This window comes from Ranitomeya imitator, chromosome 7 (genome assembly GCF_032444005.1).
Source record: "Ranitomeya imitator isolate aRanImi1 chromosome 7, aRanImi1.pri, whole genome shotgun sequence".
NCBI classification, from domain to species: domain Eukaryota; kingdom Metazoa; phylum Chordata; class Amphibia; order Anura; family Dendrobatidae; genus Ranitomeya; species Ranitomeya imitator.
In genome coordinates this window covers 113,523,258-113,541,350 of record NC_091288.1, presented here as the reverse complement: position 1 = coordinate 113,541,350, position 18,093 = coordinate 113,523,258, and the positions used below count along the sequence as shown (strand labels likewise).

The window sequence follows — 18,093 nt, the reverse complement described above, 5'->3', positions numbered from 1 at the left end:
GAGCCTATGCAGTGTGATAGGATTCTGTCTAAAACGGAACGACAAGGATTCAGACGTCTCAACAGGTTGTGTTTTTATTGTGGCGACACTTCTCATGTAATTTCTGTCTGCCCTAAACGGACAAAAAGGATCGCCAGTTCATTTACCATCAGTACTGTACAACCTAAATTTCTGTTATCTGTGTCCTTGATCTGCTCATTGTCGTCATTTTCTGTCATGGCGTTTGTGGATTCAGGCGCCGCCTTGAATTTGATGGACTTTGACTTTGCTAGGCGTTGTGGTTTTCCTTTGCAGCCTTTGCAGAATCCTATTCCTTTAAGGGGCATTGATGCTACACCCTTGGCTAAAAATAAGCCCCAGTTTTGGATACAGGTGACCATGCGCATGGCGCCAGCCCACCAGGAAGATTGTCGATTTCTGGTGTTGCATAATTTGCATGATGCTGTCGTGCTGGGTTTCCCGTGGTTGCAGGTACATAATCCTGTTTTGGATTGGAAGTCCATGTCTGTGACTAGTTGGGGTTGTAAGGGGGTTCATAATGATGTTCCTCTGATGTCAATCGCCCCTTCTCCCTCTTCTGAAATTCCGGAGTTTTTGTCTGATTTTCAGGATGTATTCGATGAGCCTAAGTCCAGTTTCCTTCCACCGCATAGGGACTGCGATTGTGCTATTGATTTGATTCCAGGCTGTAAGTTTCCTAAGGGTCGACTTTTCAACCTTTCTGTACCTGAACATACCGCCATGCGGAGTTATATTAAGGAGTCTTTGGAGAAGTGGCATATTCGTCCATCTTCTTCACCGTTGGGAGCGGGGTTCTTTTTTGTTGCTAAAAAAGATGGTTCTTTGAGACCCTGTATTGATTATCGCCTCTTAAATAAGATCACGGTCAAGTTTCAATACCCCTTGCCTTTGCTTTTTGATTTGTTTGCTAGGATTAAGGGAGCTAGTTGGTTTACTAAGATTAACCTTCGGGGGGCTTATAATCTTGTTCGTATAAAGCAGGGTGATGAATGGAAAACTGCGTTTAACACGCCCGAAGGCCATTTTGAATACCTTGTGATGCCATTCAGGCTCTCTAATGCTCCATCTGTTTTTCAGTCCTTCATGCATGATATCTTCCGGAGTTATCTTGATAAATTCTTGATCATATATTTGGACGATATTTAGATTTTTTCCGATGATTGGGAGTCTCATGTACAGCAGGTCAGGATGGTATTTCAGATCCTTCATGACAATGCCTTGTTTGTGAAAGGGTCTAAGTGTCTTTTTGGGGTGCAGAAGGTTTCCTTTTTGGGCTTTATTTTTTCTCCCTCATCTGTAGAGATGGACCCCGTTAAGGTTCAGGCCATTCATGATTGGATTCAGCCCACATCCGTGAAGAGCCTTCAGAAATTTTTGGGTTTCGCTAATTTTTATCGCCGTTTCATTGCTAATTTTTCCAGTGTGGTTAAACCCTTGACTGATTTGACTAAGAAGGGCGCTGATGTGGCGAATTGGTCCTCTGCGGCTGTCTCTGCCTTTCAAGAACTTAAACATAGTTTTTCTTCTGCTCCAGTGTTGCGCCAGCCAGATGTTTCTCTTCCGTTTCAGGTTGAGGTTGACGTTTCTGAGATTGGGGCAGGGGCCGTTTTGTCTCAGAGGGATCCTGTTGGTTCCTTGATGAAACCGTGTGCCTTCTTTTCCCGTAAATTTTCGCCTGCGGAACGCAATTATGACGTCGGCAATCGGGAGTTGTTGGCTATGAAGTGGGCATTTGAGGAGTGGCGACATTGGCTTGAGGGAGCTAAGCACCGTATTGTGATCATGACCGACCATAAGAATTTGATTTACCTCGAGTCTGCCAAACGGTTGAATCCTAGACAGGCTCGATGGTCCTTCTTTTTTTCTCGTTTTGATTTTGTGGTCTCGTACCTTCCTGGTACTAAGAATGTTAAGGCTGATGCCCTCGCTAGGAGTTTTTTGCCGGATTCTTCTGAGGTCTTGGAACCAGTCGGTATTTTGAAGGAAGGGGTGGTCCTTTCTGCCATTTCTCCTGATTTACGACGGGTTCTTCAGAAATTTCAGGTTGACAAACCTGACCGTTGTCCTGTGGGGAAACTGTTTGTTCCTGACAGATGGACTAGTAGAGTGATTTCTGAGGTTCATTGTTCTGTGTTGGCTGGTCATCCTGGTATTTTTGGTACCAGAGACTTGGTTGGTAGGTCCTTTTGGTGGCCTTCTTTGTTGCGTGATGTGAGGTCTTTTGTGCAGTCCTGTGGGACTTGTGCGCGGGCCAAGCCTTGTTGCTCCCGTGCTAGTGGGTTGCTTTTGCCTTTGCCGGTCCCTGAGAGGCCCTGGACGCATATTTCTATGGATTTTATTTCCGATCTTCCTGTTTCCCAAAGGATGTCGGTTATCTGGGTTGTTTGTGACCGATTCTCTAAGATAGTTCATTTGGTGCCTATAACGCTACACGGGGGTGAGATGACGAGACGTAGTGAACCCAATAGTGGACCCTCTGGGTCACGGTCCCAGAGCCCCCCAGGGCGAGCAAACCTGATAGATGCACCCCCTATACAGGGAGTGTTAGGAGCAGGCCCAAGGAGGATGGAACAGCAACTGCCGGAGCCAAAGGGACGACTGGGTGAAGCAGCGGAGCAGGAACGCAGAGGAAGACGAAGCGGAGAGCTGAAAAGGAAAAACACTAATGTTAGGATAAGGCAGAACCAGGAACCAGCAGGAACAGGGAACAGAGGAAAACCGGAGGAACAGGGAGAAACGGAACCCAGAAAGGAATCCTCAGGATGGGCCCAAATACGACGCTGGCGCTAGCAGGAACGCTACAGCGAAGATACACAGGCACTTACCTGTGGAAGCGCCAAACAGAAATACCCGGTGGGCGCCGCCATATTGGAGGCGGAGCCACCGGGTCACAACCTCCCAGCAGGCAGAGCGGCGGAAGAGGCCCTACGGCGCATGCGCAGACTGCAGATGCGCCGAGAAGTAGAGAAGCCGAGCCGACCAGAAGGAGGAGGGATGTTGGGAGCGCGCCGGCCGGACAGGTAAGTATCGGCGATCGTGACAGTGCCTTTGTCTAAATTGCCTTCTTCTTCTGATTTGGTTCCGTTGTTTTTTCAGCATGTGGTCTGTTTGCATGGTATTCCGGAGAATATTGTGTCCGGCAGAGGTTCCCAGTTTGTTTCTAGGTTTTGGCGGGCCTTTTGTGCCAAGCTGGGCATTGACTTGTCTTTTTCTTCTGCATTTCATCCTCAGACAAATGGCCAGACTGAGCGAACTAATCAGACCTTGGAGACCTATTTGAGATGCTTTGTGTCTGCTGATCAGGATGATTGGGTGGCTTTTTTGCCATTGGCCGAGTTTGCCCTTAATAATCGGGCTAGTTCGGCTACTTTGGTTTCGCCTTTTTTTTGTAATTTTGGTTTTCATCCTCGTTTTTCTTCTGGGCAGGTTGAGCCGTCTGACCTTCCTGGTGTGGATTCTGTGGTCGACAGGTTGCAGCAGATTTGGGCTCATGTGGTGGACAATTTGGTACTGTCTCAGGAGGAGGCTCAACGTTTTGCTAACCGTCGTCGGTGTGTTGGTTCCCGGCTTTGGGTTGGGGATCTGGTTTGGTTATCTTCCCGTCATGTTCCTATGAAGGTTTCTTCCCCTAAGTTTAAGCCTCGGTTTATTGGTCCTTATAGGATTTCTGAGATTACTAATCCGGTGTCCTTTCGCCTGGCGCTTCCGGCCTCTTTTGCTATTCATAATGTCTTCTGTTGTGAATTCTGTGGCTGAGTTCACTTCTGTGGTCACAAGTGGTATTGCAGTCCATGGGCTTCCTCCCTCAGGTGTTTTGGTGAGCTCGTTGGCTGCCTTGCTATTTAGCTCCACCTGAGTCTGTCTTCCTTGCTCCTTGTCAATGTTCCAGTGTTGGATCTGAGCTACTGCATCTTTCCTTGGGCCTGCTGCTCTGCTAGATAAGTGCTTCTAGTTTGTTTTCTGTTTTTTCTGTCCAGCTTGCTATTAACTTTTGCTGGAAGCTCTGAGAAGCAAAGGGGTGCACCGCCGTGCTGTTAGTTCGGCACGGTGGGTCTTTTTGCCCCTTTGCGTGGTTTTCGTTTTAGGGTTTTTTGTAGACTGCATAGTTCTCTTTGCTATCCTCGCTCTGTCTAGAATATCGGGCCTCACTTTGCTGAATCTATTTCATTCCTACGTTTGTCTTTTCATCTTGCTAACAGTCATTATATGTGGGGGGCTGCCTATTCCTTTGGGGTATTTCTCTGAGGTAAGTCAGGCTTGTATTTCTATCTTCAGGCTAGTCAGCTCCTCAGGCAGTGCCGAGTTGCATAGGTAGTGATAGGCGCAATCCACTGCTGCTTATAGTTGTGTGAGGATAGTTCAGGTACTGCAGTCTACAGAGATTCCACGTCTCAGAGCTCGTCCTATTGTTTTTGGTTATTGCCAGATCTCTGTATGTGCGCTGATTACTGCACGCTGTGTTGCCTGATTGCCAGCCACAACAGTACAAGGAGCCACACCAATGATTCCCAATAGAGGGAAAAAAGAAATCCTGACATCATTTTTTTTTCTTAGCTCTGTCTTCAGTCTTTTTTTTCCCCTAGACATTAGAGTGCTTCAGGACACAGCTGTGGACATGGATATTCAGGCTCTGTGCTCCTCAATGGATAATCTCGTTGTAAATGTACAAAAGATTCAAGATACTATTGATCAGAAATCGATGCTAGAACCAAGAATTCCGATTCCTGATTTGTTTTTTGGTGACAGAACTAAGTTCCTGAGCTTCAGAAATAATTGTAAGCTATTTTTGGCCTTGAAACCTCATTCTTCTGGTAATCCTATTCAACAGGTTTTGATTATTATTTCTTTTTTGCGCGGCGACCCACAGGACTGGGCGTTTTCTCTTGCACCAGGAGATTCTGCATTGAGTAATGTTGATGCATTTTTCCAGGCGCTGGGATTGCTTTACGATGAGCCTAATTCAGTGGATCAGGCTGAGAAAAATCTGCTGGCTTTATGCCAGGGTCAGGATGATGTAGAAGTATATTGTCAGAAATTTAGGAAGTGGTCAGTACTCACTCTGTGGAATGAATCTGCACTAGCGGCTTTGTTCAGAAAGGGTCTCTCTGAAGCTCTTAAGGATGTAATGGTGGGATTTCCTATGCCTGCTGGTTTGAATGAGTCTATGTCCTTGGCCATTCAGATCGGTCGTCGCTTGCGCGAGCGTAAATCTGTGCACCATCTGGCGGTATTGTCTGAGAGTAAACCTGAGCCTATGCAGTGCGACAGGACTATGACTAAAGTAGAACGGCAAGAACACAGACGTCTGAACAGACTGTGTTTCTATTGTGGTGATTCTACTCATGCTATTTCTAATTGTCCTAAACGCACTAGGCGGTTCGATAGCTCTGCCGTTATTGGTACTGTACAGTCCAAATTCCTTTTGTCCATTACCTTAATGTGCTCTTTGTCATCGTATTCTGTCATGGCGTTTGTGGATTCGGGCGCTGCCCTGAATCTGATGGATTTGGATTATGCTAAACGTTGTGGATTTTTCTTGGAGCCTTTGCGGTGTCCTATTCCGTTGAGAGGAATTGATGCTACACCTTTGGCCAAGAATAAGCCTCAGTACTGGGCCCAGCTGACCATGTGCATGGCTCCTGCACATCAGGAAGTTATTCGCTTTCTGGTACTGCATAATTTGCATGATGTGGTCGTGTTGGGGTTGCCATGGCTACAAACCCATAATCCAGTATTGGATTGGAACTCTATGTCGGTAACCAGCTGGGGTTGTCAGGGAGTACATGGTGATGTTCCATTTTTGTCTATTTCGTCATCCATTCCTTCTGACATCCCAGAGTTCTTGTCGGACTTTCAGGATGTATTTGAAGAGTCCAAGTCTGATGCCCTACCTCCGCATAGGAATTGTGATTGTGCTATCGATTTGATTCCTGGTAGTAAATTCCCTAAGGGTCGTTTATTTAATTTGTCCGTACCTGAACACACCGCTATGCGCAGTTATGTGAAGGAGTCCCTGGAGAAGGGACATATTCGCCCATCGTCGTCACCATTGGGAGCGGGGTTCTTTTTTGTAGCCAAGAAGGATGGTTCGCTAAGACCGTGTATTGATTACCGCCTTCTTAATAAGATCACTGTTAAGTTTCAGTATCCCTTGCCATTGATTTCTGACTTGTTTGCTCGGATTAAGGGGGCTAGTTGGTTTACTAAGATTGATCTTCGTGGTGCGTATAATCTGGTGAGAATCAGGCAGGGAGATGAATGGAAGACGGCATTTAATACGCCCGAGGGTCATTTTGAGTATCTGGTGATGCCGTTCGGACTTGCCAATGCTCCATCTGTTTTTCAGTCTTTTATGCATGACATTTTCCGTGAGTATCTGGATAAATTCTTGATTGTTTACTTGGATGACATTTTGATCTTCTCAGATGATTGGGAGTCTCATGTGAAGCAAGTCAGAATGGTTTTCCAGGTACTGCGTGCTAATTCCTTGTTCGTGAAGGGATCAAAGTGTCTCTTCGGTGTGCAGAAAGTTTCATTTTTGGGGTTCATCTTTTCCCCTTCTACTATCGAGATGGATCCGGTTAAGGTTCAGGCCATCCAGGATTGGACTCAGCCGACATCTCTAAAAAGTCTGCAGAAATTCCTCGGCTTTGCTAATTTTTATCGTCGCTTCATCTGTAATTTTTCTAGCATTGCCAGACCATTGACCGATTTGACCAAGAAGGGTGCTGATTTGGTTAATTGGTCTTCTGCTGCCGTGGAAGCTTTTCAGGAGTTGAAGCGTCGTTTTTGCTGTGCCCCTGTGTTGTGTCAACCTGATGTTTCTCTTCCGTTCCAGGTCGAGGTTGATGCTTCTGAGATTGGTGCAGGGGCGGTTTTGTCACAGAGAGGTCCTGGTTGCTCAGTGTTCAAACCATGTGCTTTCTTTTCCAGGAAATTTTCTGCTGCTGAGCGTAATTATGATGTGGGCAACCGAGAGTTGCTGGCCATGAAGTGGGCATTCGAGGAGTGGCGTCATTGGCTTGAGGGTGCTAAGCATCGCGTGGTGGTTTTGACTGATCATAAGAACCTTACTTATCTTGAGTCTGCCAGGCGCTTGAATCCTAGACAGGCCCGTTGGTCGTTATTTTTTGCTCGTTTTGATTTTGTGATTTCATACCTTCCGGGCTCTAAAAATGTGAAGGCGGATGCTCTGTCTAGGAGTTTTGTGCCCGACTCTCCGGGGTTATCTGAGCCGGCGAGTATCCTCAAGGAAGGAGTCATTGTGTCTGCCATCTCCCCTGATTTGCGGAGAGTGTTGCAGAAATTTCAGGCTAATAAACCTGATCGTTGTCCGGCCGAGAAACTGTTCGTCCCTGATAGGTGGACTAGTAAAGTTATCTCTGAACTTCATTGTTCGGTGCTGGCCAGTCATCCAGGAATCTTTGGTACCAGGGAGTTGGTTGCTAGATCCTTCTGGTGGCCATCTCTGTCACGGGATGTGCGTGCTTTTGTGCAGTCCTGTGGAATTTGTGCTAGGGCTAAGCCCTGCTGTTCACGTGCCAGTGGGTTGCTTTTGCCCTTGCCGGTCCCGAAGAGGCCTTGGACACATATTTCGATGGATTTCATTTCTGACCTTCCCGTTTCTCAAAAAATGTCGGTCATTTGGGTGGTCTGTGATCGCTTTTCTAAAATGGTCCATCTGGTGCCCTTGGTTAAATTGCCTTCCTCCTCTGATTTGGTGCCTTTGTTCTTCCAGCATGTGGTTCGTTTACATGGCATTCCTGAGAATATTGTTTCTGACAGAGGTTCCCAGTTTGTCTCGAGGTTCTGGCGAGCCTTTTGTGGTAGGATGGGCATTGACCTATCTTTCTCCTCGGCCTTCCATCCTCAGACTAATGGCCAGACCGAACGAACCAATCAGACCTTGGAAACATATCTGAGATGTTTTGTTTCCGCTGACCAGGATGATTGGGTGTCATTTTTGCCGTTGGCTGAGTTCGCCCTTAATAATCGGGCCAGCTCGGCTACCTTGGTCTCTCCATTTTTCTGCAATTCTGGGTTCCATCCTCGTTTCTCTTCAGGACAGGTTGAGTCTTCGGACTGTCCTGGTGTGGATTCTGTGGTGGACAGGTTGCAGCAGATCTGGACTCAGGTAGTGGACAATTTGACCTTGTCCCAGGAGAAGGCTCAGCTTTTCGCTAATCGCAGACGCCGTGTGGGACCCCGACTTCGTGTTGGGGATCTGGTTTGGTTATCTTCTTGTCATATTCCTATGAAGGTTTCCTCTCCTAAATTTAAACCTCGTTTTATTGGTCCGTATAGGATTTCTGAGATTCTCAATCCGGTGTCTTTTCGTCTGACCCTCCCAGACTCCTTTTCCATACATAATGTATTCCATAGGTCGTTGTTGAGGAGATACGTGGCACCTATGGTTCCATCTGTGGAGCCTCCTGCCCCTGTTTTGGTGGAGGGGGAATTGGAGTATATTGTGGAGAAGATTTTGGATTCTCGTGTCTCTAGACGGAAACTCCAGTATCTGGTCAAATGGAAGGGTTATGCTCAGGAAGATAATTCCTGGGTTTTTGCCTCTGATGTCCATGCCCCAGATCTTGTTCGTGCCTTTCATGTGGCTCATCCTGGTCGGCCTGGGGGTTCTGGTGAGGGTTCGGTGACCCCTCCTCAAGGGGGGGGTACTGTTGTGAATTCTGTGGCTGAGTTCACTTCTGTGGTCACAAGTGGTATTGCAGTCTCTGGGCTTCCTCCCTCAGGTGTTTTGGTGAGCTCGTTGGCTGCCTTGCTATTTAGCTCCACCTGAGTCTGTCTTCCTTGCTCCTTGTCAATGTTCCAGTGTTGGATCTGAGCTACTGCATCTTTCCTTGGGCCTGCTGCTCTGCTAGATAAGTGCTTCTAGTTTGTTTTCTGTTTTTTCTGTCCAGCTTGCTATTAACTTTTGCTGGAAGCTCTGAGAAGCAAAGGGGTGCACCGCCGTGCTGTTAGTTCGGCACGGTGGGTCTTTTTGCCCCTTTGCGTGGTTTTCGTTTTAGGGTTTTTTGTAGACTGCATAGTTCTCTTTGCTATCCTCGCTCTGTCTAGAATATCGGGCCTCACTTTGCTGAATCTATTTCATTCCTACGTTTGTCTTTTCATCTTGCTAACAGTCATTATATGTGGGGGGCTGCCTATTCCTTTGGGGTATTTCTCTGAGGTAAGTCAGGCTTGTATTTCTATCTTCAGGCTAGTCAGCTCCTCAGGCAGTGCCGAGTTGCATAGGTAGTGATAGGCGCAATCCACTGCTGCTTATAATAAATTCAGCCGTGGTATAGTCCTCCCAAAAAAATGTCAACTCCTATAGGACTAAAACATAACTTTTACTAAACCGATTAAAATAGGTACAAAAAGTGCAAGGTGCAGACTAACAGACAAACAAACACATGTACGCTGCGCTACAGATATAACTCATGGAGTCTCAATACAACATCAAACGCAGCATACCCCAATATCCTCTACCATACTCCAGACAGCCCTCAGGCACGGGTTAGAGGACACAATAGGTATAAAACACGGGTATATGACACCCCTCTCTACGTCCGCACTTTATAGGGTGAAAAGAACCGGATACACTGATAACCCATATACAGAGTGCTATGGACGGGGGTTGCGAACATTAAACACTCTATAACACAACTTACTTGGCATTTAAGCCCACCACTAGCGTGTTACCCTAATTAGAGTGCCTGTCCAATGATAGTAAGACTGGTAATAGAAAATACAGAACGGTCTCACCCGCCCGGAACCGTATATTAACTCCTTGTTCGGTACTTTATCTGGCGGTGGACACTATCCCCTCCTCTCCCGACGCGTTTCGGTAAATCCTCATCAGGGGGTGATTACGGGGTTCCTTGCATGTACATCATCCAGCCGACGCCAACATCCGTGTGCGTGCTTTAGACTTGCGCGTCAGTCTTTTAAATAAGCGCGCCTTGCTAGTCAACATCCGGTACACTCGACACGTCTTGCCGCTCACGTGACCGGAAGTGACAACATAAAGAGTATTAGCTGTCCGGGGATACGGATCGCCGGACAGCTAATACTCTTTATGTTGTCACTTCCGGTCACGTGAGCGGCAAGACGTGTCGAGTGTACCGGATGTTGACTAGCAAGGCGCGCTTATTTAAAAGACTGACGCGCAAGTCTAAAGCACGCACACGGATGTTGGCGTCGGCTGGATGATGTACATGCAAGGAACCCCGTAATCACCCCCTGATGAGGATTTACCGAAACGCGTCGGGAGAGGAGGGGATAGTGTCCACCGCCAGATAAAGTACCGAACAAGGAGTTAATATACGGTTCCGGGCGGGTGAGACCGTTCTGTATTTTCTATTACCAGTCTTACTATCATTGGACAGGCACTCTAATTAGGGTAACACGCTAGTGGTGGGCTTAAATGCCAAGTAAGTTGTGTTATAGAGTGTTTAATGTTCGCAACCCCCGTCCATAGCACTCTGTATATGGGTTATCAGTGTATCCGGTTCTTTTCACCCTATAAAGTGCGGACGTAGAGAGGGGTGTCATATACCCGTGTTTTATACCTATTGTGTCCTCTAACCCGTGCCTGAGGGCTGTCTGGAGTATGGTAGAGGATATTGGGGTATGCTGCGTTTGATGTTGTATTGAGACTCCATGAGTTATATCTGTAGCGCAGCGTACATGTGTTTGTTTGTCTGTTAGTCTGCACCTTGCACTTTTTGTACCTATTTTAATCGGTTTAGTAAAAGTTATGTTTTAGTCCTATAGGAGTTGCCACTGCTGCTTATAGTTGTGTGAGGATAGTTCAGGTACTGCAGTCTACAGAGATTCCACGTCTCAGAGCTCGTCCTATTGTTTTTGGTTATTGCCAGATCTCTGTATGTGCGCTGATTACTGCACGCTGTGTTGCCTGATTGCCAGCCACAACAGTCTTCCATAGATCTTTGTTGCGGAAATATGTGGAGCCCGTTGTTCCCTCTGTTGATCCTCCGGCCCCTGTGTTGTTCGATGGGGAGTTGGAATATGTTGTTGAGAAGATTTTGGATTCTCGTTTTTCGAGGCGGAAGCTTCAGTACCTTGTCAAATGGAAGGGTTACGGCCAGGAGGATAATTCTTGGGTTTCTGCCTCTGATGTCCATGCCGCTGATTTGGTTCATACCTTTCATCGGGCTCATCCTGATCGGTCTGGGGGCTCTGGTGAGGGTTTGGTGACCCCTCAAGGGGGGGGTACTGTTGTGAATTCTGCTTTTGGGCTCCCTCCGGTGGTTGTAGATGGTAATGCAGTTGGGCCTGGACTGCAGGATTGGACAGGTGTATCTGCTGATTGCAAAGCTGACTGGGGTATTTAGCTTTGCAGGACTCGTTAGTCCCTGCCACTTGTCAATGTTCTATTGCCAGTAATGGTTCTCTGCCTGGCCTCTCCTGCCTGCTGCCATTTCAGCTAAAGATAAGTGTCTGATTCTTTTTCTTAGGCTCACAGGCTGTGTGTCTATTTTTTCGTGCTGTTCATAGTTTCTATTTTGTTCCAGCTTCGACTGTCCTGTTGTTTTCTCAGTCTGGTTGGATTCGCTGGAGTTGCAGATATACTCTCCACACCTTTAGTTAGGTGGTGGAGTTTTTGTATTTTTCTGCTGTGGATATTTTGTAGTTTTTGTGCTGACCGCTCAGTATCCTGTACTATACTTCCCTATCTAGGTAGAAGTGGCCTCCTTTGCTAAATCTGTTTTCCGCCTGCGTGTGTCTTTTCCTCTCCTACTCACCGTCATTATTTGTGGGGGGCTGCCTATACTTTGGGGGTCTACTCTGTGGCAAGTCAGTTTTCCTATTTTCCATCTTTAGGGATAATAAGTCCTCCGGCTGTGTCAAGGTCTCTAGGTCTGGATAGGTACACCCCACGGCTACATCTAGTGTCTGTGATAAGTTCAGGGTTAGCGGTCTGTATAGTTACCACTACTCCAGTGAAGATTTTTTCATGTTGTTCCAAGGCCGCCTGATCATAACAATTCACATTGTAAGAAAACACAGGCACCCAGAAAAGTCACCCTTGTTCATCTATCCCGGCTGTCTTTAGTGGTAGAGGGGATGGTCTAGTGCCTAAAGCGTTCTTCCCTAAGTAGGGCTTATAGCCAGGCATTAGGTTCCTGCTCGGCGACAGGTGCACAACCCATATAGGGACGTTTAGGGCAGACAGGGTGACTTTAGATCTGCCTAGGGGTCTCCACTCCCCCCTTCCCTAGTGTTGGGCTCCTTTCCCCTCATCCCTTAATGTTGCACTTAGTTTAGTCTTTCCCACACAGTGAGTGACATGTACTTCACCTTGTCTCCAACAAACACTTTCACTATCACTCACAAATGGACTAAGGCTATGTGCACACGTTGCGGATTAGGCCTAGAAATTTCTGGTGCGGATTCTGCCTCTCCTGGCAGAAAACGCACCTGCGGATTTGTCGCGTTTTTTGTGCAGATCCGCAGCGTTTTTGCTGCAGTTTTCTTGCGGATTTGCTGCATTTTTTACCCCTGCGGTTTTCTATAATGGAATGGGTACAAAAACGTTGCAGATTCACAAAAAAGAAGTGACGTGCTACTTCTTTTAAACAGCAGCATTTCCACAGCGGATATTCCGTAAAGTGTGCACAACATTTTTTTTTCTCATTGATTTACAATGTACTGTAAATCAATTGCGGATCTGCAGCATTTCTGCACCTCAAAAAATGCTGCGGATCTGCAGAGAATCTGCAACGTGTGCACATACCCTAAGTTAGGAAGCTGTTCCCTTTTCTGCTTGTCCCAGTCCCTCCCAATTCTGGGCTAATCCCAAATATTTAACTTGCCCTACAGCAGGGCCGGACTGGCCATCTGGCAAATGCCAGAAGGGCCTTTGTGGTCATGGGCTGCCTTGTCTGCTACGTTGTTAGCAGAATCGGTGTTCTCAAGACACTCATACTGTTAAGAGTTGTGATGGAGCACAAAGTTGCTGACTCCATCACTTACCCCAGCAGGCCACGGGTGTCATTAGAAATATTGGTGTTGTAGAAAATCTTCCTTTCCTCCACCCAGAGTAATATTAGTAATATATTCCATCTGGTGCTTGAGGACGGGGACTACATGGACCTGTGGGATTTCAAATGCCAGGGCTGAATTTCAGCCCCAGTCCGTACCTGCCCTACGGTCACTATCTAAGCACTAACATGCATCCTATACTTTCCCTACCCCGGAGCTGAGAGTACAGTTACCTTAGGCGTTACCGTGCAGTGCCCACACAGCAGCATCAGTACCGATCACACTATATACGGTTTACGACACAAGAAAATGCACTAAAAACGCATGACAGTATTCACAATACCCTAGTTTTGTCTTTTCGGGCAGGAACACAACAGTCTCTGTGGCTCCTTAGCATACCACTAGGCTACTATCAGCGTGCGCCCAGCTTTCAGGGGCTCCTAGACTTGTATTAAAGGGAACCTGTCACCTGAATTTGGCGGGACTGGTTTTGGGTCATATGGGCGGAGTTTTCGGGTGTTTGATTCACCCTTTCCTTACCCGCTGGCTGCATGCTGGCTGCAATATTGGATTGAAGTTCATTCTCTGTCCTCCATAGTACACGCCTGCACAAGGCAAGATTGCTTTGCGCAGGCGTGTACTATGGAGGACAGAGAATGAACTTCAATCCAATATTGCAGCCAGCATGCAGCCAGCGGGTAAGGAAAGGGTGAATCAAACACCCGAAAACTCCGCCCATATGACCCAAAACCAGTCCTGCCAAATTCAGGTGACAGAGTCCCTTTAAGAAGTGTGACTCGGATCAAAACGGACATTTATTTTTGGACACTCGGTCCACAAATTATACACGTATTAATTGTAAGGAGGTGACTATTACGCCGGGCCTCGGTCCGACCCCCAGAGCCCGGTCCAACCCCGGCCCGGCCCCCAGAGCCCGGTCCGACCCCCCAGAGCCCGGCCCGATCCCCAGAGCTCGGCCCGACCCCCAGAGCCCGGCCCGACCCCCAGAGCCCGGCCCGACCCCCAGAGCCCGGTCCAACCCCGGCCCGGCCCCCAGAGCCCGGTCTGACCCCCCAGCGCCCGGTCCGACCTCCAGAGCCCGGCCCGACCCCCAGAGCCCGGTCCAACCCCGGCCCCCAGAGCCCGGTCCGACCCCCAGAGCCCGGTCCGACCCCCAGAGCCCGGTCCAACCCCCAGAGCCCGGTCCCCAGAGTCTGGTCCGACCCCCAGAGCCCGGTCCAACCCCGGCCCGGCCCCCAGAGCCCGGTCCGACCCCCCAGAGCCCGGTCCGACCCCCCAGAGCCCGGTCCGACCCCCAGAGCCCTGTCCGACCCCCAGAGCCCGGCCCGACCCCCAGAGCCCGGCCCGACCCCCAGAGCCCGGTCCAACCCCGGCCCGGCCCCCAGAGCCCGGTCTGACCCCCCAGAGCCCGGTCCGACCCCCAGAGCCCGGTCCGACCCCCAGAGCCCGGTCCAACCCCGGCCCGGCCCCCAGAGCCCGGTCCGACCCCCAGAGCCCGGTCCAACCCCGGCCCGGCCCCCAGAGCCCGGTCCGACCTCGGCCCGGCCCCCAGAGCCCGGTCCGACCCCAGAGCCCGGTCAGACCCCCAGAGCCCGGTCAGACCCCCAGAGCCCGGTCAGACCCCCAGAGCCCGGTCAGACCCCCAGAGCCCGGTCCGACCCCCAGAGCCCGATCCGACCCCCAGAGCCCGGTCCGACCCCCAGAGCCTGGTCCGACCCCCAGAGCCCGGTCCGACCCCCAGAGCCCGGTCCGACCGCGGCCCGGCCCCCAGAGCCCGGTCCGACCCCCAGAGCCCGGTCCAACCCCGGCCCGGCCCCCAGAGCCCGGTCCGACCCCCAGAGCCCGGTCAGACCCCCAGAGCCCGGTCAGACCCCCAGAGCCCGGTCAGACCCCCAGAGCCCGGTCAGACCCCCAGAGCCCGGTCCGACCCCCAGAGCCCGGTCCGACCCCCAGAGCCCGGTCCGACCCCCAGAGCCCGGTCCGACCCCCAGAGCCCGGTCCGACCCCCAGAGCCCGGTCCGACCCCCAGAGCCCGGTCCGACCCCCAGAGCCCGGTCCGACCCCGGCCCGGCCCCCAGAGCCCGGTCCGACCCCCAGAGCCCGGTCCGACCCCCAGAGCCCGGTCCAACCCCGGCCCGGCCCCCAGAGCCCGGTCCAACCCCGGCCCGGCCCCCAGAGCCCGGTCAGACCCCCAGAGCCCGGTCAGACCCCCAGAGCCCGGTCAGACCCCCAGAGCCCGGTCAGACCCCCAGAGCCCGGTCCGACCCCCAGAGCCCGGTCCGACCCCCAGAGCCCGGTCCGACCCCGGTCCGACCCCCAGAGCCCGGTCCAACCCCGGCCCGGCCCCCAGAGCCCGGTCCGACCCCCCAGAGCCCGGTCCGACCTCGGCCCGGCCCCCAGAGCCCGGTCCGACCCCAGAGCCCGGTCCGACCCCAGAGCCCGGTCCGACCCCAGAGCCCGGTCAGACCCCCAGAGCCCGGTCAGACCCCCAGAGCCCGGTCAGACCCCCAGAGCCCGGTCAGACCCCCAGAGCCCGGTCAGACCCCCAGAGCCCGGTCAGACCCCCAGAGCCCGGTCAGACCCCCAGAGCCCGGTCAGACCCCCAGAGCCCGGTCAGACCCCCAGAGCCCGGTCAGACCCCCAGAGCCCGGTCAGACCCCAGAGCCCGGTCAGACCCCCAGAGCCCGGTCAGACCCCCAGAGCCCGGTCAGACCCCCAGAGCCCGGACCGACCCCCAGAGCCCGGACCGACCCCCAGAGCCCGGTCAGACCCCCAGAGCCCGGTCCGACCCCCAGAGCCCGGCCCGACCCCCAGAGCCCGGTCCGACCCCCAGAGCCCGGTGCCGCATCACTGGCTCATCATGTTTGCAGTGCATGAGCCAGTTCTCAGCAGCCTCTTCCCGTGCAGGATCGATTGCTCGCGATAGATTGCTCTGGCCTGGCTGTGGATTGCTGCTGAGCGCTCAGCTGATCGGCTCCGGGAACAGGAAGCGGCGAGTAGTGAGTGAGCGGCTGCCGCCCATCCACAGCCCGGAGGTGGAGGGCACTGCCCGCATCATCAGCCTGTGCCGGGCATCTGCTTGAGGTAGGAAGCGCGCTCCCGCTGCACACAGCAGGTAACACGGCCGGGCCTCCGGGCTCTGCAACACGGACGAGCGGGCACACTGCGCGGAACTTCTCTGACGTGCGTTTGTGCCTGGCAGGCGGCATGGCTCAGTGGGTACAGATGGAGGGGTGCAGTGCCCTGTGGCTGCTGTCACAGCTTTCCAGGCTTGTCCCCGGCAGATTGGTGACTGCTGGGGGTTGTAGTTGGCTTTGCCATAGTAATGTGCTGACTAGAGGAGTCTGTGCTTGTCCCGTCACCAGAGTATTGGCGACCTGTATTCTGCAGACCACGGACACGGGTGGTGGAGCGTCCTGACCACAGTCCCCTGGGTGAGCAGACAGGGAGTGCGCACAGACCCCACAGTTCAGGGAGCAGCTTCTGGGGCATCTGTGGTCATACTGGGAGCTGTGACCATAGCCCTGCTCTGCCCTATACTGGCGACCTGTATTCTGCAGACCACGGACTCGGGTGGTGGAGCGTCCTGACCACAGTCCCCTGGGTGAGCAGGCAGGGAGTGCGCACAGACCCCACAGTTCAGGGAGCAGCTTCTGGGGCATCTGTGGTCATACTGGGAGCTGTGACCATAGCCCTGCTCTGCCCTATACTGGCAACCTGTATTCTGCAGACCGCGGACTCGGGTGGTGGAGCGTCCTGACCACAGTCCCCTGGGTGAGCAGGCAGGGAGTGCGCACAGACCCCACAGTTCAGGGAGCAGCTTCTGCGGCATCTGTGGTCATACTGGGAGCTGTGACCATAGCCCTGCTCTGCCCTATACTGGCAACCTGTATTCTGCAGACCGCGGACTCGGGTGGTGGAGCGTCCTGACCACAGTCCCCTGGGTGAGCAGGCAGGGAGTGCGCACAGACCCCACAGTTCAGGGAGCAGCTTCTGGGGCATCTCTATTCATACTGGGAGCTGTGACCATAGCCCTGCTCTGCCCTATACTGGCGACCTGTATTCTGCAGACCGCGGACTCGGGTGGTGGAGCGTCCTGACCACAGTCCCCTGGGTGAGCAGGCAGGGAGTGCGCACAGACCCCACAGTTCAGGGAGCAGCTTCTGGGGCATCTGTGGTCATACTGGGAGCTGTGACCATAGCCCTGCTCTGCCCTATACTGGCAACCTGTATTCTGCAGACCGCGGACTCGGGTGGTGGAGCGTCCTGACCACAGTCCCCTGGGTGAGCAGGCAGGGAGTGCGCACAGACCCCACAGTTCAGGGAGCAGCTTCTGCGGCATCTGTGGTCATACTGGGAGCTGTGACCATAGCCCTGCTCTGCCCTATACTGGCAACCTGTATTCTGCAGACCGCGGACTCGGGTGGTGGAGCGTCCTGACCACAGTCCCCTGGGTGAGCAGGCAGGGAGTGCGCACAGACCCCACAGTTCAGGGAGCAGCTTCTGGGGCATCTCTATTCATACTGGGAGCTGTGACCATAGCCCTGCTCTGCCCTATACTGGCGACCTGTATTCTGCAGACCGCGGACTCGGGTGGTGGAGCGTCCTGACCACAGTCCCCTGGGTGAGCAGGCAGGGAGTGCGCACAGACCCCACAGTTCAGGGAGCAGCTTCTGGGGCATCTGTGGTCATACTGGGAGCTGTGACCATAGCCCTGCTCTGCCCTATACTGGCAACCTGTATTCTGCAGACCGCGGACTCGGGTGGTGGAGCGTCCTGACCACAGTCCCCTGGGTGAGCAGGCAGGGAGTGCGCACAGACCCCACAGTTCAGGGAGCAGCTTCTGCGGCATCTGTGGTCATACTGGGAGCTGTGACCATAGCCCTGCTCTGCCCTATATTGGCAACCTGTATTCTGCAGACCGCGGACTCGGGTGGTGGAGCGTCCTGACCACAGTCCCCTGGGTGAGCAGGCAGGGAGTGCGCACAGACCCCACAGTTCAGGGAGCAGCTTCTGGGGCATCTCTATTCATACTGGGAGCTG

General features: G+C 52.2%; 2 protein-coding genes across 3 annotated transcripts in view; both read left to right on the top strand.

Annotated features, from left to right (window-relative positions):
• Positions 1–2,955: 2,955 nt before the first annotated feature.
• On the top strand, positions 2,956–15,927 carry LOC138646109 (basic proline-rich protein-like). Its single transcript, XM_069735572.1, has 2 exons — positions 2,956–3,041; positions 14,019–15,927. The coding sequence occupies exons 1-2, from the start codon at positions 2,956–2,958 to the stop codon at positions 15,925–15,927; spliced, it is 1,995 nt and encodes a 664-aa protein (XP_069591673.1).
• A 68-nt stretch (positions 15,928–15,995) lies between these two features.
• The window catches only part of PIKFYVE (phosphoinositide kinase, FYVE-type zinc finger containing), a 610,036-nt gene continuing 607,938 nt past the window's right edge, over positions 15,996–18,093 (top strand). The window contains exon 1 of one of the 2 annotated variants that reach the window (XM_069733753.1): positions 15,996–16,134. The gene's annotated coding sequence lies outside the window, so the exon portion shown is untranslated. The remainder of the gene's footprint in view (positions 16,135–18,093) is intronic. The other variant, XM_069733755.1, reaches the window with a different exon arrangement.